Below are 22,891 nucleotides of genomic sequence, written 5' to 3'. Positions count from 1 at the left end.
GGGTTCTTTTGGCCATTTGACAGCAACAGTGGACTGACACGGCGCTTTCACAGAACGCCGGCCAAACCGTCGGAGCAGGCACTTGCTAACCAGACATCGGTGCCAAACGGTATTTTCTAGAAGACCATCGGCATTTTCGCCACGACTAGCGTGTTTTGGGAGGACGCAGGTGACAAACTCCTCACGCGCGTCAAACGAAGCGTCAAGCGTTCTTGCCAGCTGGCTGACAAACATCACGGACGCACTTTCGTACGAGGACAGGCAGAACCAGTTGCGCGCAGTCATGCATAACCTGCGCGTCGCCCGTTTCATTTTCCCTCCACATGCGATGAATGTCAAAATGGCCGCGACAAGACACAAAGAAGCAGTCTCAAAGAATTGAACCAGATACGCTTCGGCAAAATCTCTGGCCGAATCGGCGGGGCGCCTCTTGACAATTTCGGGCTCTTTGCTAAACTAGCTCAAGCGCAGCAGCGCAACAAGTTTTGAGGGCAGCCTCCATGTTGTTATGGCTCCCACCAAACAAAACATACTGTTTGTTGTTTGTGTACGTTTGAGATCGACTACAAGGAAACTCCTTCGTGGCTCATCGTGTCTCCGACATAACTACGCCTATTGGCTGGCCTTTACATTCGCCGAACAGAAACCCGCCTTTGACTTGACCCGAAAAGTTTCTTCTTAGCGCTTAGTTCTCGACAGGAAGCGCCCCCGTTTTCAAATAAACAACGGAAAGGATTCGTTTTAAAAATCGCCATCGTTCGCAGGTAGTTCCGACGCTATTGCCCAGTACAACTTGCCCGCGGTCGCTAATATGCGCATGAGCCCGTTTACGGCACACGAGCGCACGCGAGCGGGAACGCGGCCGATGGCGGAACGCAGCTGCCGACACATCAGAGAGGGCCGTCGCTCCTCGTTTAAATAGCTGCGCCGCAGCTCATCCGCCGCTGCCCTGCTCCGCAGTCTCACTGGCACCAGGGCATTCCTTCAAGAGCTCGCTGCTTCCCAAACTTCATATCCAACAGAGCACATTTGCACAATTACAGATTCCTGCTGGAGGCGAGTGTGCGCGCACGATCCCTACACACATAATTAGACGGTGGACCGAAGGGCTCGCACCGTATATAGCGAGCAATGCGGGCCGCAAGCATGCGCTACAAAAGCCGCAATTCTCATTGTAGTGCCATCGGGGAGCTATTTTAAAGGAGGGAGAAAATGTCTTTTCGCAGGCTCGGCAGTCAACGCATCCGGGGAACGGAGCGGAGCGGGACGAGGCCCCGCGCACGCGACGGCGTGTCCCGCGAACCCGGGGCCTGCGCTATTGTGCAAAGTGTGAGAATCAACGCCTCGCTCAGCTGTTCAAACAGGTAGCGTGGAAACATTGCCGCTGTGTTTAAACTGATCGGGGTGTAGACGTCCTCCGAGCAAACAGGTGAGCACGGGGAAAGACGCCGAGGTCGGAATGCCGATGAGTGCGTTTGTGTGAACAGGTGAGCGAGCCATCCTTTGCCGTTGCGCCCGGGCGCAACCAGCAAAACAATGAGACACTCGCACTAATCCCGGCCGATCCTCCTAAACTTGATGGCAAATATCCTGGAAGCTTGCTTGGCGTGAGATCGCAGTCGCGGCGGTGCTCACGCGGAGGCCCTCTGTGTCCATTTGTGGGACACTGAGGTTGTTCAAGCACTTTGATTGTGTTGATAGCGGCCGCAGAGATACATCGAGAGCTTTCCCGGCGTCGAGGCGCTGGAAAACCCCCAGGGGGGGGGGCGCTCCTGGAAAAAAAAAAAAAAAAAAAAAAAAGCTGACAGCTTGTGGAATTGTGCCGGACACGAGAGGTTAACTAGGCTTTAACCTCTGCTCGGTGGGAGCGCAGAACAACACGTCTCCAAGTCGACCGTCAGCTTACGCGACGGGAAATGGAAGGAAGACGGCCCATGCGAGATATTTTGCAACGCTCGCGGGCTACCGTCGACGAGATGGCGGAATAATGACTTCAAAGGAGACCGAGAAGTTAGCCGATTCGACGAATTCTGTACAAAATATTCACGGCGCTAAAGCCCTGGACAATCACGGTATTGACCTCATTTTGCTCCGTTTCCGTTCAACCGGACAAGCAATTCTTAACAGTCCTCAAATGAACCCGGATGGAATGGCCACCGACTGATGACATCGCGGTCGCGCCCCATCGGCCCTCTTGAGAGCCCTCAAAGGAAACGTCGAGCTTGTGCGCGCGTCCCGTTTTCTTTGAGAGATGGCGTACACGTTTGCGGGCAGTGAATTTGCCATTGTTACGAGAAAGGTACGCAAGCTATTATTTTGTGGGATGGAATGACAGACTTTGTCACGGTGCTATCAGACGGCATTTGCACGCCGCATAGTTTGCAAAAGTATCGCCGGGCGCGCGGCGCACGACCGCGCAACGACAAACCCGAGGGCCATCAAGAAGTTGATCGTTTTGATCCACAGCGCAGGTGGTTTCCAACTAAGAATTTTGTGCTCAATTCTTCTTGCTAAAATCTCTCGCAATGTCAAATTTTCAAAATGTCACCCCGTAAAAATCTGCAGCTATTGCAAGGCGGCCCCTCTTTGCAGCAACATCCTCCGCTTGATTTTCACACGAGAGTAGTTTGTCAATTTGTAGGTAATCGTACCGAACGCCGAGACGATGAAACATTTTGATGGTTTGGCACTCAGAACGGCCAGTTAGTTGGCGATATTTGTTTGAAAACAATACGGGCCGTCATTATTTTGTTCCTATCCACAGAGTGGCAGCGACTGTCAGGCTGGTGACAGGCAATGCCTTTGCAAGTGGCGAGTGGCATGCGAGAAACACCGAGCTGATAATGAGATGCTTCCACAAATAACACTTGAAGCACGACTGCTATGACCTGAGACGGAAAAGCCTCAACCAGGCGTTCAGCCGTTGACCGTGAAGAGCGCCAAAGACCCATGCGGCGGCGTTTCTCCACAAGGGGGCCACCTACACCATCCGTGATTGTGCGGGGGTCGGGGGACAGATAGGACACCGTTAGCGTGTGTCAAGCACTCCCGAGTGGGGGACGGGGGGATCGCAAGAGACAGGGCAGTCGGTCAGAAGGCCTCGGGTCCCTCCACTTCATTAGTAACAGCGCCGGGCCGCAAACGAGCCGGCATCAGCCGCCCGGCCAGCGGTCGTCGTGTGAGACGGCCGCAGGCGAGAACATCTCCCCCGGTGCCGACTGTGCAGATGGAGCCGCTCAGAGAGCTTCTCTCAGGCCGTCTGGCCTGGCCTTATCTGATGTGAGCTCAGTGCAAACGCCTCCCGTGACGCCACCTTTCGTGTACCGGCGCCTGTTGGTGCATTTGGGAGAGTTTGATCTCGGAATTCACAAATGCTTTTTTGGGGGGGGGGGGGGGGGGTGGCAAGCAGGCCGGTGGGAGTCGTAACCCAATGAGGGTCACTTCAGGCAACGTGCTTCTATAGTGACATGGATTTGCTCTGGTACAAGCTGTGCTTGATCATAAGAGTGATTTCATCGAAGGCCACGGCTCAGCATGAACAAGTGTCCGACGTGACTTTTTTTTTTTTTTAATGTAGGTGATTACTTGTTGCTTCTAGCCAATGTATCTTAGCAGCGTATTGTCATTCTGGACTCTCTCCGGGCACAAGGCCACCGGCGGCCACCGGCGGCCACCGGCGGCCAGCGCAAACAACCCAGACACAATCGGGCTCCAGCGCTGCGGTAATTGTTGTTACCCACCGTCTACCCCAGGAGTGACCCCCGCTTCCCGAAATGCAAACACACGCAGATACAGATGCACATACTAAAACACATTAACACGCAATGTTGACACAGCTTCGGCAGGGACGACCCCCCTCCCCCTCCCTTTCCCCGAACTCACTCACACACACAGACACAGCGTATCCCCCCCTTCTGCCTTCTTGATCCCTCATCCTATCATGCCTCCCGACAAGACACACGCAACACACAGTGTGCTGTGCCGAGATCAGAAGCCCAGCTCGGAGGCCCCACACCTGGGCATGTTTGTGGAGGAAGCGGGCCCTGGGCGGGCTGCGCTCCATGCGCCTGTCGACTGGCTCCACCAAGTCTGGCCAGCTGTGCTCCTGGCCTGGCCTCTTGCTGTGGGGGCCGTGCAGCTGGGAAAGGCATGTTTCCCAAAAGGGGAGAAAAAAGGACAGCGAGGGGAGGAGGGAGGGAGGGAGGACAGAGAAGGGGGGGAGGGGGGTGAAGGGGGCTTTAGGTTATTTCGAGATCATTACACATTCATCCCTGGGATTTCCTAAAGCATCTCCTTTTAGACGGAAAAGAAAAAAAACAGAGCCCGCTTGATTCTAGATGAGGAGACTTCATGCTTTGCCGGACTTTTGGGGAAGAAACATGAATCGGCAAATGCGCGGCTCTTGAATCGCATCGATTGCCGCCTTTGATTTGTTTTCACATACGAGGCCATCAAGTGCGACTGCTGCCTCAAACGCAAATTCAACATCGGGCCTCGTTCACAAAGTGTCCTTGAGAACAAACGTATCGTCACGTGTCCCTTTTTCAAAAGCATTCAACCCTTTTCCGACATATCCGGCAATCGGCTCACGATTCGAGCAAAAAAAAGTCAAATGGGATCCGGCGGATGACCGGATTCACCGATGCGGTTCCAGAAGCGTGTATTCGCCCGACATTTCGAATCTCATCAAATCACACAACGGTCGAACGAAAGACCTAAACGTGGGTTAGGAAAATTGTGTTTAGTGAATGCTGCGTCCCTCTCGAAAGGCGGGTCCGCGCACGCGTGTTCGCTTGACAAACCATTCCGGTCGAGCCGCGTTTCATCCATCCATCCGGTTGCGATCCTCGCTTTCTCATATGCAGTGGCTTCATCGGTCCTCGCCGGATGGACCGATGAAGGAGGGGTGCCGGAGCCGACCCCAGCCGTCTTCGGGCAGTAGGCGGGGGACACCCCGAACCGCTTGCCAGCCAATCGCAGGGCACACAGAGACCGACAACCATGAGCGCTCACACTCACGCCTTGGGACAATTTGGAGTGTTCAATCAGCCTGCCGTGCCCCGTTTTTGGAACGCGGGAGGAAAGCGGAGTACCCGGAGAAAACCCACGCGGGTCCGGGGAGAACATGCAAACTCCAGACGGGGGAGGCCGCAGCTGGAACCTCTGCGCTGCCAAGTCGACGTGCTAACCGCTGGACTACCGGGCCGCCCCCGCGGACGAACAACGCATCCTAACTGTGAGAGGCGGCGTTGACGAGCGTGTCTGCGGAACGTGCGCTTGCAACTTTTGGATAATTGATGGGCAAAGTCATCACACGTGTAAAGTTACGTATCACAAATGTGTCGTGTGATGGCATTCCTCGCAAAGTCCCGGTGGCCGCCCGTTCCGACCTGACTCGCCCAGAATAAAATGCGGTAGAAATGGACTTGCGCGGTGGCAATTTGTTGGCGAGAAGGAGCTCTCAACTCGCGGCCGCAATGCAGTAACCGTCGCCGTACCCGGAAAATTAGCCGCGGATATTCCAAAAGAAAAAGATTGCCGTCGAGGTCGTCATATAGCATCTGGAGTTGGCTCTTTAGAGACGCCGACATAAGTGCGAAAGATCCAATTCATGAAATGAAACCTGCTGCACAGCGTAGTAAATGGACAATTCAGCACAGAGGGAAAACCAAGTCCGTGGAGAAAGAAAGAAAGGGGAAAAAAAACTCCTGACAAAAGCAGAAGGAGAGAATTATCTGCGCAGCTGTCTGTGCATCAGGATGTCGCTCCCAGAGAGTCAGCGCCAACCGGCCCGATCACGGAGGCAGCGCAGGAAGTCCCGCAAAAAGCAAAGGAAGTCAGCACCAGCTCCAGGAAGTGATTTGATACTTTTTTTTTTTTCCCTCTTCTACAGTCTCGGCTCCACAAAGTCTGGATCCTGCCGGGGCGGAGGAAGGGTGGAAGCCCGGCTAAACGGCAGAATGCGAGAGAGAAGGAAAAGGGAGGGGAAAAAACCCAGGCGGCGAGAGATTAGGCCCCCGCACATGACGGGCGCGGGGACATCTGTCTCCGCGCCGCCCAGCTGCGTGTCATTTAGCGGGCGCTTAGAAAAAGCCGCCTGGCACGGGCACGGGCGCGGGCGGCCGATGAGCCCGATGCCGCGGCGCCAGGCGTTCCGCTTGAAATGGCGGCGGGTGCCACCGCCGACCATTTCCTTCAGCCCACGCGCGGACGGCGAGTCAACGCAGGCCCGCGCCTGGGAGACTTGCGCTTTCTTTTGCTGCTTCGCGATCGCAGCTCTTTCCGTTCCTCTCCCGCCATCCGTTTCGCTAGAATATCAAATGCGGCGTTCGTGCGCCCCCCCCCCCCTCCCCCCAAGCCGACCGACGGCAGATTAGTGGCTGCGGTGACAACACCCCCTCCCGCGCCCCGCGCACGCACACCTGTGTTCACAGATTTACAACTTTAAGCCCTCATTTTGCATGTAAATAGAAGGCGTGGCGCCGTCGCACCTGGACGGACGGACGGACGGACGTCTTTTGCATAAAGTGGGATGAGGGGGGGGAGGTGGGAGGGAAGACGACGTGAGAGCTGCTAATGGAGTCAAACATCATCATTGGGGTGCACTTTGTCAACTGTGACTTTGCTGTTCCAGGGCTGACCGTTTGCGATGTTTCGGATTCAAACCGTGTCACCATTCTTCAATTGCAAATGGCAATTTCAGGAAATCACATGAGCGCTAATACAAAAAAAAAAAGGGGGGGGGGTTAACGTTTGCAAAATTGCACGTTAGGGAACTTAAAGGCCAAGTGAAGTCAACGATTTTCTGGACGGCGCGTCTGATCTAAAGACGGTCCTTGGATCAATATTGGGTCTTTGCGGAGGGGCAGAGAACATCGGATCGCAATCAAGAAATAGATCACCTTGAATGGAACTTGAGGAAAAGTCCCATCAGAATGTCTGCATCGGGACTTTTCTTCCAAACGTGCGCCCCCGTCGGCTCCCTCGCGCACCGCAGCACTGCAAACGCGGTGCATACACACTCCTCCGTCACGTGCGCGCGGCATTTTGAAAAGACTCCCTCGACATTTTTGTTGTTGTTTAGCGCAAGGAAATGAGGACGGCACCGCTAAGACATTCATTCAAAAAAAAAAAATGGGATAAAAGTTTCCTTTTTCCCCAGACAAAGGTCTTTTTGGGGTAGAGAGATAAATTCGCTGACAATTTCGGCTCCGATGAAGGCCGAAGCGACAGCCGAAACTGTCAACGAGGTAAGACCGTCATACGGAAAAACAAGAAACCTTCAACCGAAAAACAAAACAAAACACGTAGGCAAGAGCGCTTGTACGGGCCAAGCGTCGATCGCATTTCATCTTGTGGCGGTGAGACGACGGGGCGAGCGCAACATGCCGCGTATGTCGTCGACACGAGCGGAGAGAAAGACGGCGAGCGCGACGCCGGCCGCGCGTCTTCACCCCCAGCGAGTTCTCATGATGCAAAAATGCAGACGTCTGAATGACACCCGAGACCACTTTGACTTCACACCGAGACGGCGATAAGACGAAGCGGCGGCGCGTCAGAGCGGCCGGCGCGAGCCGCGGCGTATCTCGGCGTCCTCCCGCGTGGCCTTTGCCTCCGACTCTGCTCATGCTCGCCCGATAAAGGAAAGCGGCGAAAGCAGCCGCGCTCCTTCTCCTTATCGGGCCCTATCGGGGCCTTGGAAGCGTATCTGCCGAGGCCCCGTCAGGGTCACGCCGCCGTTCATCCGGGAACGCTTCAGGCCCGCGTGCGAGCGCTCGTCAGACGGGACCCGCGCGTCTCGGAGTCAGCCCGGTCCGCGCGGTCATAACATTTGGCTCGGATTCCGGCAACAGACGTAATTCGGCCCGGCTCGGAAAGCCAAAGCCGATAACGTCGGATCCGGCGCTCCAGAAAGGCCGCTTCGGCGTTCGGCCCCCGGCTGGCGCGTTGTTTCGGTCGACTCGGCGGTCGCCCGGCCTCGGCGTCGCGCGGCCCTTTCACCGGGAGCACAAAGAGCCGAGGGGGCGTCGGTCCACAAGAAAAGCCCGGCTTTGGCTTCTTTGAGAAAGCGGCGCTTTAGCTTCTTTCACTTCCACCGCTTTGTTATGCTAAGAGTGCGCCATTAGCATCTGTGAAGAAGAGCCAACATCTGAGGCAAAGCCATCTCTTCGGGCCCCAAAGAAAGGAATCCGCGCCGCTCGTTTTCTCCTTCTCTCACTCGGCCGCCGTCCGTTCGATGGCCCTTCTCGCCGCCCCTTTGGAGGGTTCCCATGTGCGCGCGCCCGTGCGGAGAGGGCGGATTCGAAATGCCAACGCTCGCCGACGACAATGCGGCTCTCGACGCCACTGAATCAATCGGAAACGGAAGCGCCGACGCCGGCGCGCATCCCCGAGCGCCGGCGGAATCCGCCGCGCCATCCGTACGGACGTCGGCCCGTCCTTTTGTTCGCTTTCACGTATCTCGCCGCGGGTCGGTCATAGCGCGGCCGGAACGGCTAACCGCTTCGGCGTCTCGGAATCACGGCGAATGGAGATCCACGGGCCGAAATGCGGCCGCGGCTTTTCAACGCGAACGCCAAACTCTCCGTTACGTCGTGACACGGCAAACTTTTGCTCGCGTTGACGTCTCGTCATTACGCGCGCGTGTTTCGCGTCCGCCCGAGCGCAGATCGCTCAAGCTGGAACGATCCCGTTTCTTGGACGATTTCACCTGGCAAGATTTGGAGTTTCCATGAGTGCGAGCGGCGCGTTGTAAACAGAGCGGGCCCAACATACCGACGACAAAGCCGCAGCCGGTTGGGGGGCAGCTGCGGGATGAATCACGCACACGCACGCGCGCACACGTCATCTTGGGTGGGAACGCGCAGATGCTCCCCTGGATAACAGCTGGAGTGGAACAAAACACCAGAGCGACAGCGAGACTTTGAATAAATGGTCGGCGGAGGCGAAGATGAAGGCGAAGGCGAAGGCGAAGGCTTGGGCTGGGTAGCGTGAAGCCGTGAGCAAGACTGCGCTACTCTTATGATGCCGCTTATCAATCCCGTACTTTGCCGGAATTCTGACCTGGACTTTTTGGGGGGTTGGAAAAAGACAAAAAGCAACGGCAGCCTTGTGCCTCGGTGGTCTGGTTGTTTTTTGGTTTGCGCCACTTTGTTTTCCTGGTTGGCCCCGGTCCCCGGTGCCTTACGCAGGCACCGGGGACCGGCCGGGTGCTCTTCGTTGTCTCGCACTTTGTTGCCTGCTGCTTTCCGCCGGTCCGGCGGGTGGTGTCATTATTTGCGTTTGCCGTCTCAGCCCTCGTTCTGCTTAAGCCGAGCCTTTTTGCCCGCGTACGCTTTGCTACTTGGAACCTGGTTCTTTTTCCGGTGACGTTAGCCCATCCGTTTTCCGATCCGCTTCTCCTCAGGAGGGTCGCGGCCTATCCCGGGGACGCCCGGAACCGGTTGCCAGCCAATCGCAGGGCAAACATCTGCGCTCACGGTCACATTTTTTTTTCTTTTCAGAACTCGGCAACGTTGGGGCTTCCGCTAGTTGCGGCGGAAAATAACAGCGCAGAGTCAGTCGTCATCCTCGAAGGGGACCGCCCTCCGCTGACTCTTGACCTCAAAGCGAGCCGGTTATGTGCGGCGCGACAACAAAGCGCTTGATAAAAATGAATCTCGCGAGGCTCTTTTTGTCAAAACTTTCCAGCTGAGTAACGAGTCGCCGAAGCTCACGGCCGGTTTGGAAAAAGGACGGATGACTAAGCCGCGCACCTGCCTCGCTTTCGGGCCCGCAGCGCTGACGGGAGGAGGTGGAGGGGAGGGGCTGAGTTGCTGTTAAAAAAAAGGAATTTCCAAGGACGGGGAAGATGTGGTGAAATCATATCGCGCGGCATGTGACCCGTGCAGCTGCGGAGGGAGCGCAATGCCGCCGCTGCTGCTGCTGCGCGTGCGATCGCATGAATCACCGGCAGAGTTCCTCAAACTTCACAATCTACCTTCACCTCACTTCCACTTCTCTCTCTCTCTCTCTCTCGTCTTTTTGCTTTGTCTTCCTCAACACAGGTGTACGCAGCGAAGTAAGCCGATCCCTTGAACTAAACGAAAACAAAGTGATCGCGACACACCGCAAACACCCGCACGCAAGCGCGCGCACACACTCCAATTTACAGGACAATGAACAATGCCAAAGTCATCCAAAGTTTCTTCATGGGCATGAGATCATGTGACATATAGAACACAGAGCAGTCACACGCACGCACGCACGCACTTCCTCGTCATCCCCCCCCCGCAGTTCAGCACAGGTGGCTGACCGGCAGCAGCCGGAGCGACATTCCTGCTCCGTCGTTAGGCGACATCTCCCTCGCGCCAGGAAAAGCAAACGACTCGTGAGCTTGTCGACTTCACATGGCGGCCACCGCCGATACGCGGAAGCTCGGAGGCGGAGGAGGGGGGGCCGCTCTCTGGCCCGGACACCTGCAGACGTGACCGATTGCGGCTACTTGGGAGCGACGCGGCGGCCGTTTCCCTGTCCAATTCTGGAACGAGGCAAAAATCGAGGCGTCGCTCGAAAAGCCGCACTTGCCATCCGCATTGAGGGCGTCAAATCAATTAGCAGCCAGACTTCAGTGAATACACGTCTCAAATCTCATTGGAAGATTTCAACAAAACATTTGTCCTTGAGCTCTTTACGCCAACATGGGCGACCGTTTGGACTGCTCCGGCCAAGGAAGAACCCGCCGCTGCACCAAGTCGCATACGTTGAATGCGTAGACCAAGAGAAACGGTTGGAGAGCTGTAGCGCTGTCGAGAAAGACCCTCAACCCCTCGACAACTTTCGGCGACATTTGCGACAACCTCCAGAGAGCGGCTGCGAAGGGACCTCGCAATCGAGTACACAGGCCACACCGCATGGCCGCTCGGCGCCAAGAAGACCGGGAAGCCTTGGCTGGAACTTGCCAAAAGAGCACAAATGAGCCAGAAAAAAAAAAAGACCAAAAAATCAGGGACAAACTTTTACTGGCTTGCGTGTCTGACGCGCAAACAATTGTCGACGTTGCATTGTTTGTGTCACGTAAAGTCAAAAAAGCAAACTCAGATTCTTCCTTGAGGACACTCCTAAAATAGCGAAGGTCGTCATGGGGGGGGGGGGGGGGCAAAATGTCCAAGATTCTTTTTACCGGCCAATTCAATCCCGAGACTCACACACTCAAAATCAGAGAAAATGAACCGCGTCCTGTTATTTCCATCATAATTACGCGTGCCGAGTCGTACAAAGCCGATTCTTTTTTAAATCAAGCAAATATGATTGCACCCCTTTCACTTTCGAACGAGCTCACAGTCCATTCCGTTACCCCCGCACGTGTCTGGTTTGGAGGTGGGGGGGGGGGGGGGTGCCGTATTCCGGTCCCGACTGAGTGGCAAATCTGTGACTTTATGCGTGCCGATAATGTTCTTTTCAACAAGCGGGGCATGGGCCTTGACAACTTTTACGAGTGGGTCTTACTGGGCTGCACCTCGCAGCTGACAGATGGTTCAACATCAAGAGAGGGAAAATGTTGTCGTTTTTTTCTCTCTCTCTTTCTCGCTCTCTCTTTCATAATAAGCAGATAAAGAATAAAATGCGACGATAGCAGCCATGGCCACCTATGACCTCTGCCACTACTGATGGAGCTCCAATAATGGAGCTGCATCCAAACAAAAAAAAAAAAAAAACCCTCCCAAAGTAATTGATGTTATTGCTCAGTATGGATTTAAAAATAGATTCATTATTGAGCTTATTGTTTCGTATGTCCTAAACATCCGAAACCATAGGTTATGAATCCCGTGACTGAAATCGGTTATTCATTTGATCATATTATCATTTCGAGCCTGGCAACCAGTGAGGATGTGACCGTTTTGATTTGGTTTTTTTCTTTTCTTCAACGAGAACTTAAAATTGGAGCGGTTGCGACATCACCAAGAATAGAGCACGTCGACGGGGCCACCTGGACCGGCCTCTCAGTTCCTGAGCCTACGAATAGGAATAGATTGAGTGATGAATAGAATACGGGGCGGCGAGCGGCCGTTGAGAAGTTCCCGGCTGAAGTGAAGAGGCCGCCGACATCTTGATCTATTCCGCCGCTTCATTGAGAGCTTCGGAATGCGTCTTTAATACTGATTGAACGGTTGGATCCGTCTGCAGCCCCGAGCTCGCCACCGTGCCCCGGCGGGCAAATGTGTTATCGGGGGAGGGGGGGGGGGTCCTCTGTGTGGTCCGCCCCCTCCTCCCCCCTCAACTAAAGGCCGAGTCCGTTTTCTGGCTCCTTGTCCTCCTTTGATATCCAGAGTGATGGAATGGAGGAGGAAAACTGCAAAGAGGGTGGGAGGGAGCGGGCGGCGACAGGGAGGGGGGGGGGGGCGTTGCCGAGTCTCCCGAGTTGCCAAGCGAACGCCATATGGGCAGCTCGCTGGTGTTACTGGGGGGCCGGGGCCGTTCCCAGAATTCACATGATAATGAAGCCCGGGGCCATTCAGAGTGCCGGCCTAAAGCTGGGCCCGAGAGCTTTTGATAGCCCCCGGCAGGCTGCGGGCCTGCCCACCCCGGGACCAGCCAGCTTTCCTGCCAGCCCCAAACCACCTGTTTGATTTTCCCAGGGCCCTGCCACGGGGCCACGGCATCGCGGGGGGGGGGGGGGGGGCAGCAAAGGAATGCCTCACGTTGTGTCACCAAGTGTGGACTTCCCATTTACTTCCTCTTTATAATCCCGCAGCCCCCCCCCCTCACGTGCGCTCACAGTTGCTCACATAAACGCAACCTAGATGTGCACGCGCACACACACACGCACACACACGACTGGCTTTCTCTTTATGCGAGTTTGAAAGTAGGGCACCTTCTGCTGCTCGAGGAGCTTCACACAGGCAGATTCCTGGAAGCGGCGCGTCTCTTACGTGGGAACCGGGGGGGCGCCATCCTGGGCAGGGCGGGGGACCCCACTTGGGATGGGGACGCAGCGGATCAAGCGACGGGAGTGGTGAAAGAAAGAGAGTGAAGCCCTTCCAATCGCCGAGGGGTCATTGGGGGGGGGGGGGGTCGAGCTATGTTCACTGGGGGCACATTCCTTTATCGTGAGAATGGCGGGCCGGTAATCAGAACGCCGGCGCAGACGAGGCAGATGGCCTCAAGCCTCGCGCGTTGCAGCTACTGTACAGTAAAAACAAATCACGGGTGAGCACAATCCCTCAATCGGTCAGTCGGTTGCAAGAATGATGATTGATCGATTGGATTTTCCTTCGAGGACTCCCGCGCCAAAACAAATATAGTCCCGATTCAACGCGCCGGATCCTGCGGGCGGGATTCTGCGGTGAAATCATGTGACGCGGAGGCACCGGGTGCGGCGCCGCGCGAAGGCGGGGCGGCGTTCCCGCGGTTTCACCTGAACTGCCGCCTCGCTAAAGGCGAAACACCTGCGACGCGCTCACGGGGGCGGCGTCTGCTCTCATCTCACCCGGCAGGCTCTCCGCTTGCTGCTCTGCTTCGGCACATTATCGGGGCCGGGTGCTCGGGGGGCCGGCGAAGCGGTACAACGGCACGGCGGCGCCCGACATCGCCCGCCGCACCCGCAGTCCTTTCTGGAGGGCGCGCGAGTGGATAAGCAGATTGCCCGCGCCCGGGGGAATTCGCACGGCCTCGAGATACCTCGACAACAAACAAGAGCGGGAAAGCCGAGCGCGGGCGGAGACCGCGGCTTGCCGAGGCGCGACTCGAATGTCGAGAGCCGAAACAAAAACCTCCCCGAGGCCCGAATAACTCGATTATTTGGCCGCTCCCACAAGTGTCGGCGGGCCCGATCTGTTCAACGTCAATGGCGGCTCTCGTTTGTCAAGCCCCTCCAAGAGGTCGGTTCTCAGGCGCCGCGCACAATGCCCGCTGACAAACGGGAGGGCTCTCCTTTTAGGCCCGCCTGCCACCGGGAAGCCCGTCTCAAGTATTAATCTTTGGGTGCGAGAGTGGAGGAGAGGGCCCGGCCATTGTCCCCCGGGCCCGGGCCCTCTGAATGGGGCTTTGTCCGGTCCGCAGCTGCCAGTGTCCGAGCTCCCTCTTTGGGCTCGGGCTCCCGCGGCCCCCCTCCCCACGGCCACGCCGACCGGACGCCCCCGCGCAGCTGCGGGCGGGCGGGCGGGCGTTTGTTTGCGCGCCCGCATGAAGAGAGGGGTCGGGTGACGGACGCATCAATGGAGGGCTCTGGTTTTTCAACCGTCGCCGTGGGCCGCCGCGGGATCCCGCGCGGGGCTCGCAAATCAGCAAAGTCCCATAAACGCACCCAAAACGGTGTCGGGGCCACGCCGAGCCCTCGGCGCTTCACCGCAACTCGGCCGTATTTCTCCAGCGCTTCACGCGACAGCCACGGCGGCGGTCTCCAATGTGCCGCGCGGGGGGCAAAAAGCATTCGCGCGACAATCAACGCGTCGCAGTTGAAAGCGCACAAAAAGCTCAAGTCTCACGCTGAATGGCGCCAAGCGCCGTGAAAAGAAAATAAAGCCAAAGCGGCTCCGGCGTCGCCGCGCGTACGGGCGCATTTCCTGACCTTTGACCCTGCCACTGTGGTTAAGTCCCCTCAAAGCCCCCGACAACATTTTTTACACCACGGACTGGTTTCGCGGACATGGCTTGACCTTTGCTTTTTAAAGTTTGGTAATGAGTTTATTTCGAGCGGGTTTGGTGATATTTGTTGCTTTTTAACCGCTTCTTTTAGTTGTCGTTTTAATTAGTTTGAGTTTTTCTAAGATTCGGAGCGTACGTCGAATGCAAGATTAAAAATGAAGAAATAAATAACGGCCACCAAGCGTTGCTCGATAAAGTAAAGTAAACTCGTCAAACGACAATTAAAATAATGCCGAAACGTTCATTTATGATATGAATTGACAAAGATGGAAAGAAAGAATGTTTTGCCGAGACGGTTACCGTCGGTCCATTTTTTTATAAGCGCGAGACGTGGTTTCAGTTGCAGTTAGTTTCAACATGAATCGTCTTCAAATCAATTTAAGAGAGCCTCTGGGATTTGTTTGGTCTTCACCAGCTTGCTAAGGGGGGGCGGGGGGGGGGGGGGGGGCATCTTCTGGCCACCAGCTGGGAACAGCTGGTCCCCCTTCTGCTAGCAGCGGACCCGCACTCTGTTGGAGTCCCGGTAAAGAGACTGGCGGGACCCGACAAGCGGCGAGCATTCAATGGCAGGCGTCCTCCCGCTCGTGAAAAGGCCTCCGTCGGCCGTACGTGCACTTTCTATACATGCGCGCCGATTGTTCGCCGTCAAAGCGCGGCACCGGTCAGGACAACGGAGAAGCTCGTTGGATTATGTTGGGCGCTTTTGCAAAGTCACGGTCGGTTCACGCGCCCGTCCACGATGTGCCATGTCGCCGGCGAGACGGTTTGCCGGAAGAATGAAGAAGTTGCGATGGGCCGGGGCGGGGGGGCGATGACCGGCCGACGCAAAAGGGACTCGGGCGTTATTAAATTGGCAACAAGCCGTAACACTGCCTCCCATTGTATTCCCCTCCCCCAAAGCGGGAGCGTAGAAAACACGAGCAAGCATCCTCTCCACCTCAGCCCCCACCTCACGCTCGCACCCCCCCCCCCCGACGAAAGCTCTCTCTCCAGGCAATTGCCACTGGAGTGGAAAGTATTCCAGAGTACAATGTCTGCGCTCTCAATGGGTGCTTTAGCATGCCACCAGTGCGCTGTCACCAGCAGATGGGGAGCTAATTACAAGCCATTAAAGGCCTTTGATTGTGTGTGTGTGGGAACCGGGCAAGGGGGGGGGGGGGGGGATGGCCACCGGGGTGGAAGGAGGGGGCTACCTTTTGGGTCTCTCGCTCTCACACACACACACAACAGTCGAGAGACCAAAGGACACCTGCGGACCTTCAAGGATGGCACGCGGACAGTGGAACCTGCACAGAAGAGCAGCCGGGGGAAACACAAAAACAAAAAAAGCACTCGGCGGTCGGCTGCGGCCGGTCTGCGCTGCTGATGACGCATCTCTGAAGCGGGACTCCCACAGGAAGCGAGTCCCAACCGCCGGCCCTCAGTCATTACGGAGGGAGGTGCCAAGCCGCAGCCCGGTGCGCCGGCACCTCCGGGAATGCGGGCAAAAGCTCACCGTCCACTTCCGGTCCGGGGTGGGGCGTCGCGCCGTGTCCTTCGTCAAGCGGCTGACGTTGAGATGCGGCAATGCGCGCGCGCGCAGGCACGCGAGGCCTTTCCGGTCACACATGAGCCGCCCGACTCGCCCGCTCACCCGCACGCAGGTGTGATCATTATCGAGCAAACAGGAAGAGCCTGCCCCGCCAACTGGAAACTAATCGCACAGCTGCGAGGAGACAACCTGATTTGCAACGCCATTTCGAAAACCTTTCTGTCCAAGAAAGAAAAACCGGCTTCCCCGTCGCCCTTGTCGTGCCTTCGGCCACTTTTCATGTTTCGGGAAGTAGTAACACGGCGACGTATTGTCCAGCCGGTCATAAAAAAAAAAAAAAAAAAAAAAACAGCGGCTAAAGTGTGCTGGAATGTCCCATTTCCTCTGAAGGAATTCCTGCATCCGCTTTTCCTGAAGTTGAGGAGCGCTCATGTGCTTTAAGTGATAAAGAGGGCGTGCGAGCGAAGAGGCCGATTGAAACGACGTCTCCGACAAGACGGACAAGCTCCTTGAAAAGGCTTTCTGCTGCGTGACGGCCGCCGGATGCCGCGACGGACCGTCACAAGCGCCGGCCCGTCAGCACAACATAAAATACCGTCGAGGTAACGGGGCAAACATCTGACGGGCCCGCTGGGAAACGGAACCCGACCAAGGAGGGCCGCGCACGGGCGCTGCCGTTCCGTCGCTTTCTTCCCTTTTCTTGGGTGTCATCTGCCTCTCGCCTTGATGTGCTGTAAACGGGCTAAAAAGGGCCCAGCTGTGTGGAGTTATTGTTGGTGTCAGGAGGAAGTGCCGATAGCTTTTGCAGCTGAACAAAAGCTGGATGAGGAGAGCGGAGGGGCGCTCCAGACACGGTGGCTCCAGCCTAGATTCTCTCCCACAATCCCTGCGTTGCGCTCCCATTGTTCTGCCCGCCCGGCCCTCCCGCCGCCTCGTCAGCTGCGACCTGGGACGCAGGGCAGGGGTGGGGGGCAGCTCGGGGAGAAGTTTTTCAAGTTACTGCAACAGAAGGAAGAAAAAGCCTTGGGCTAAAAAGAAAACAATGAGTCATGGCTCTTTGAATAGCGGCCAGGCTGAAGCAAGGCCGATTGACAAAAGTACGTGCAAAATTGCAGGTGGAAATGAAGAACAAAGACGGCAGAAAGCACAAAAACAGTCCGACTCAAAATCAAGTCTCATGTTGAGTCAAACGCCGAAGAATCAAAATGAGTTGGAAGACGAGCTTTAAAGATGACGGCCGGCGAGGTTCAGCGGGAGGACGGCGAACGGCAAGGCAAAAGGCGCCATCCTTTCTCAACCCGCGCTCAGTCCCGGGGGATCTCGAACGGCGTCTTCTCCGTAGGCCGGAGGTGCGGAGGGGCAGGGGAGCTCGGAGAGCTAAGGCGGGGCCGGGAGGCCATTTGATTCCACGACGGCACCGATTCGCCGCTCCGATTTCAAAACAATATCCAGTTTAAGACCCAACGAGGAGACTGTTGCTTTGGGTTGAAGAAGGGCTACTGGAACCAAACACCGTCACTTCCGTATTGCTTTCGTCGAAATTCAAGAAATGTAGTGCCGTCCAGGTCTCGGTTTCCTCAAGACACGAAAAAAGTGGCCTCGATTTTCTGCGCGGCGGGACATAGATCTGACGGCCACCTGCGTAGCAGTGGAAGGAAATATTGATGGGGCTCACAGAGTCAGATAGAATATGTGGCCTTGCTTTTTTTTTTTTTAATCGTGTCATTTCCTTGCTTTTTGTGAACCAGCAGAATTATTTCACACAAATGGGCAAAAATGATGGCGCCCCCAGCGGCGGGCCTTCGGTGACGTCACATACATGAACACAATATCGGCTGGTCGGGCAGCACTTCATTTCAGGAGCATTTGAAACCATCAAGTATGCATTCACAAGTAAGAGCAGGAAACTAAATTTACACATATTGTCAAAAATAAAAAGATTTAAAAAATACTCAATAAAATGGCACCCAAATGACGCCGTGTGATCATCAACAAGTCTGTCCAATGAATTGCGCAACGTCGCAGTTTCATATAAGACACCAGCCACACAATAACAAAACAAACTATTCTTTGAAAATAAAATGAACAGATCATTTGCATTTTGAGAATAGGCTATACAACAGCAAATAACTGAAAATGTTGAGCAGCTGAGATTGAACGAATTTTAGTGCACCAAGCTGACTACAACGCGCCGTTATAAGTCGCAGGTGAGCTGATTTATTTGATACATTTTTGTATCTTTGTCATTTTATTTCGTGACCATTAATACTAACCAAATAAAATAACAAGAAGAAATGTAAAATAGAATGTTCACTGAGCTGCAGATCTACGCGAGTGTCCCCAAACGTTTTGAAACGCACCGTAGCTTGCAAGTGGCCAGCCGTGCTCTGATGTTTCCTTGCTGCCTTGGTAAAACAACTTCAATTGGTAAATCCAGTGCAAGGTCCGTCTTGAAAATTGTGTGGAAAGTAGTCCTGCAAGCAGATCGACGTCTTCTCCTTCGGCCATTTTGGGTCAAATTGCAGCAACAGCTCCCTCTGGCAGGCGCTCATCCAATCACCGAACGCGCACGTCCAGTGTCGACGTAATCAGCCCTTCCAGCTGGCCCAGCAACGCAGACTCGTGATCTGATTGGCTATTGCAAGCTGACTGTGTCCGTTCATTTACAGCGCACAGGGGCCTGCTCTGTTTCATCTGAAGGTCCCGAACAAATTTAGTTTACCTGACAACACAAGCTACCTGAAATATGATTGGTTTAAACTCTACCATAATAAATAAGTTACTTAGCGAGTGGCTTTCGATGTTATTTTAAATAACTCGACTAAGTGGAAATAATATGACGTAAAGAATACAGAGAATAATTTTGTTGACATATTTATGAAAATAAAATAACAAATGAAATTTGTTATTCTCAGAGAATGTTTAGGCCAGCAGAGAAGGCCTTGGCGGCCCTGACGGAACGCCGCTGGGCGCCCCTAACAAAATATCGTGTCGCACAGCCTTTGATACCTGCTCTTCTCAATGATACTTGTTGAATTGACTTGAATTGAATACAACTTTATTGTCAAATGTGCTGTACGGGTGTCAACCCTGTCACCTGTCAACGGGTATTTTGGCACCTTGCTCGCGAGAAAAACTGCTGCTTTGAAAACGGGGGCCTTGTCCAGCCAGCGTGTTTCAGCTCCTTCCAACGGATGTTCAATGGGGTTTAGGTCAGGGCTCATCGCAGCACAAAATAAATCACCCATTAAGTCACTGGATTTTTGGGAGATTTATTGCAAAGATTTTGTGGGGGGGGGTGGATTTTTTCCCCCCATTTAAACTGAGCTATAGTTTTCAAAATGTTTGAAATTACAGTGTGTTTTCATGTGGCAAAGACAGCAACAACAGCAACAAAATGCCCACGTGAAAGTGATCACGTGAAAGAATGCAAGTGATGTGTCCAAATGCTAGTCTCGCGGCGCCCTCGCAGGTGCGCGCGGGGGAGGGGGGGGGGGGGGCGGTCATCTCATCTGGCCGCCGCGAGGTGATAAATGAGCCAGCAAGCTCCGGAGCCGGTTTGTTCTCGGGCCGCAGGTGAATGGCGGTGCCAGCGCTCTTGTTTGACGTCTCCACGGAGACCGCCCGAGCGGCGCCAGGCAGACAGGCGTCAAGGCCCCAATGAATGGGTGACGTCACCGCGCTGGCGCCTGCCAGTCTGCGCGCTGCGCGGGCTTGTTTGGACAATCCGCGAGTGGGGGGGTGGGGCGGAAGGCACAGCCAGCCAAGTGAATGGCAGCCTCGGCACACACACAGCAGAAACATGTGAAGGAATCTGTGAAAAGTTCGCACCACCACCACCAGCAACACACTGCTCGTCTTGTCGATGCGGAAGAGGTTGGGGGAGAGTAGAACGAGCGAGCGAGGAAGGAAGACAGTGGGCGGGGGGGGGACCTTGATTTTACAGCTTCGAACTTCACTTTCCCTGTTGAAACCAAGGGGAGGAAGTACGTTGCTTCGGAAAGAAGTTCATTTCAACCAATCGTTTGTTTTTAGCCTCTGTCACGTTATCTAAATGATGTCTTTTCTTGGTTGCGTTTTGTTTTAGTCGAGCGAGATGATATTCAAAACTTGAATCCCACTGACTGCTTGCGCAAACCGAGTCCGCTCTTGCATTTTTAATGAACAGTATTGGAAAATTCAGCAAATGGATGATCATGATCAATGCATGTCCACGTGTTTCAGTATAGTCTATGTGTATAGTGGCACATATATGTGGAAATTAAGCATATGTCGCAGGATTTTACTTTTTGGAGAGAATACCGTCTTACAATATGGGCTACTTACAGTATAGATTGTCAAATTCTTATTTTCTGTAGCGCCTGTCCAAAATAAAACGTTGGGCCCCTCAACTTGTTTTTGGCACTGATTTTCAAACATGCCTTAACTTTCCATTTCTAGCACAACAGCTTTTTGATTTTTTTTTTGTACTTTTCACCTGCAAAAGCTCGCGCAAAACGGATTTCCCCCCCAAAAAAACACCTGTTGCTGAACTTAACCCTCAATTCAAAAATAGGACTGGATAATATGTTAGTCCATTCCATATTATCCTCTCATATTACCCATGATGAAAACCTGATGTGCTCGAGAAAAAAACGAGGGCAGATCCAGAATCGGTGAAATGAAGAAATGTAAGCAAAATTCGTTGAGCGGTGTCAGATTGTGAAAGTGTCCCAAAGTGCAATTGAGCTTTGGGCTTCGCTTGTGGCGCTCGGCCTACGGCGGCGCACGACCGCGGCGGCTTCCACGACCGCCTAATGAAGCCGCCGCATTCGCGCATGCATTCCTTCCTTCCTTCCTTCCTTCCTTCCTCCTCCTCATCGCGGCACCCCGTGACTGCCCCCGAGGCAATCTCCACCTGCAGAGTCCCCAAGCCTCGCAGCGGACAGCTGGATTCCCACATATTAGCCATAAAAGACGCACATTTGTTTCCATTTGTAACGCCGTCGCTCAAACAGATCGGAAGTCCCGATAACCGGGAGGAGCTCGCCGATTGGACGGCACGCGAGCGCGTTCGTACAAAGGCTGACGCGCGATTGGCCGAGCCCCGGCGAGGCCGCGCCCCCTCGGCGGCCATCTCTCCATATAAAGGCGACGCCTCGCCATGTGGACGTCGCAAGCTGTCAACATTAGCCCGAAGGAGAATCTCGCCCGAACAAAGCAACTCTTCTCGTTTGCGCGCGCGCGTCGGGGGAGTACGGACCGAAAACCTGCGCCCGCCATGAAGGTCGTCGGATCTACTTGCGCCCTGAAGAGCAAAGTGGGCGGCGAGGACATGGTCCGCTGCTTATCCGAGCAGAGCCTCGCCATCTCCAAGTGCAAGATCCCGCTGCTGGACGAGCAGATGAGCGTCTTCCTGCAGGACATGAACAGCTGCTACAGCAAGCTCAAGGAGCTCGTGCCCACCCTGCCCACCAACAAGAAGGCGAGCAAGGTGGAGATCCTGCAGCACGTCATCGACTACATCTGGGATCTGCAGGTGGAGCTGGACGAGCCGGAGAGGAGCCGCCACCAGCCCGGCGGCGTGCAGCCGCGCACGCCGCTCACCGCGCTCAACGCGGAGCTCGCCGGCATCGCCGTCGAGGTGATTATGCGATCGCGCTCTCTCCTTTTCGTTTGACGTCGAGGCGTCCGACGTGCGGTCGCGGTGTGTCCTAATCGTCGCTCTCCCTTTGCAGAATGGCTGCTCGGATGACAGGATCATGTGCCGCTAAGAGCCTCGCGGAGAGTCTGGAGCTTCGACGAGGCTCGCCCCAAGGTGTCCCCGCGCAGCATCCACGAAAACCTTCAACCGTCGGTGCAGGAGGAGGAGGAGGAGGAGGAGGAGGGGGGGGGGCGGCGGTTCCCACTGCCTGAAAAACGAGAAGAAAAAAAAAAAAGCTGGAGGCGTTGCGTGGACGTTCTCCCTGGTGACGAGGTTACAAAGCAAGAAGTCACCCGAGCCTCTCGAGTTCTCAAGAGGCTCCAGAGAGAAAGACGCGAAGCAGCGGTTGGGCTCCACAGAAGACTGGGCTGGCCACTGGGACCGAGACCGGACGAGTCCGGCGCAACCAGCAGAACCTGATGCGTGTTCTATTCTTGTCCCTGTGCAAACAAACAAACAAAAAAAAATCATTCCAGAAATTTGTATTTTTTGATAATTCTCAGATTCCTGAGCGACAAACAGTATTGTATATTACAATGCCACATGATGTGTGAACATATTGTTTTCTTACAATGTACATTTTCTTTTAATTAAAACGATACGATTATTTTTTCACTTGTTGTCTGCGCACGTTAATCCTTCTACACACATAAGAGGCACCGGTTCCTTGCATGCGTGAAAACTAACTCGGCTGTTATGACGCTGTGATGGACCATATTGGAGCAAAGTCTCATGCAGGTGGAATCGACTGCGATCGGCGTAAAAGGTTGCCGTCCCCACTCGCGAGAGACGGCGTAGTCGAGCCAACGAGTGTTAAATCTGGTCGCGTCAAGCCAAAAGCTGGTTCGAGACTTCATTTGGGTCCGCGCGGTGAGCTGCGTGACCTTCCGAGAGGATGGTCCACTTGAAACGCTTCAAAATGGGGCAAAAAGGACACTGAGCGCGTCTTTTCCCATATTCTCACACCACCGCTCGTATCTTGTTCGTAACCTCGAAATCTCTTAATCACATTCAATATTAGTGTGAAAAACATTTTGGCCCACAAATCTTTG

The 22,891-nt window shown here is 54.7% G+C and overlaps 1 protein-coding gene across 1 annotated transcript; it reads left to right on the top strand.

Annotated features, from left to right (window-relative positions):
- The first annotated feature begins 21,284 nt into the window (after positions 1-21,284).
- On the top strand, positions 21,285-22,454 carry id1 (inhibitor of DNA binding 1, HLH protein). The gene is made up of 2 exons (XM_086118221.1): positions 21,285-21,779; positions 21,874-22,454. Exons 1-2 carry the CDS (start codon positions 21,300-21,302, stop codon positions 21,907-21,909), a joined length of 516 nt encoding a protein of 171 aa, XP_085974347.1. The 5' UTR covers positions 21,285-21,299; the 3' UTR covers positions 21,910-22,454.
- Positions 22,455-22,891: the final 437 nt, after the last annotated feature.

Source organism: Hippocampus guttulatus, chromosome 8 (assembly GCF_054856545.1).
Source record: "Hippocampus guttulatus isolate MCC_2025c chromosome 8, RoL_Hgut_1.0, whole genome shotgun sequence".
Lineage (NCBI taxonomy): Eukaryota > Metazoa > Chordata > Actinopteri > Syngnathiformes > Syngnathidae > Hippocampus > Hippocampus guttulatus.
This window is presented reverse-complemented; position numbering and strand designations above follow the sequence as displayed.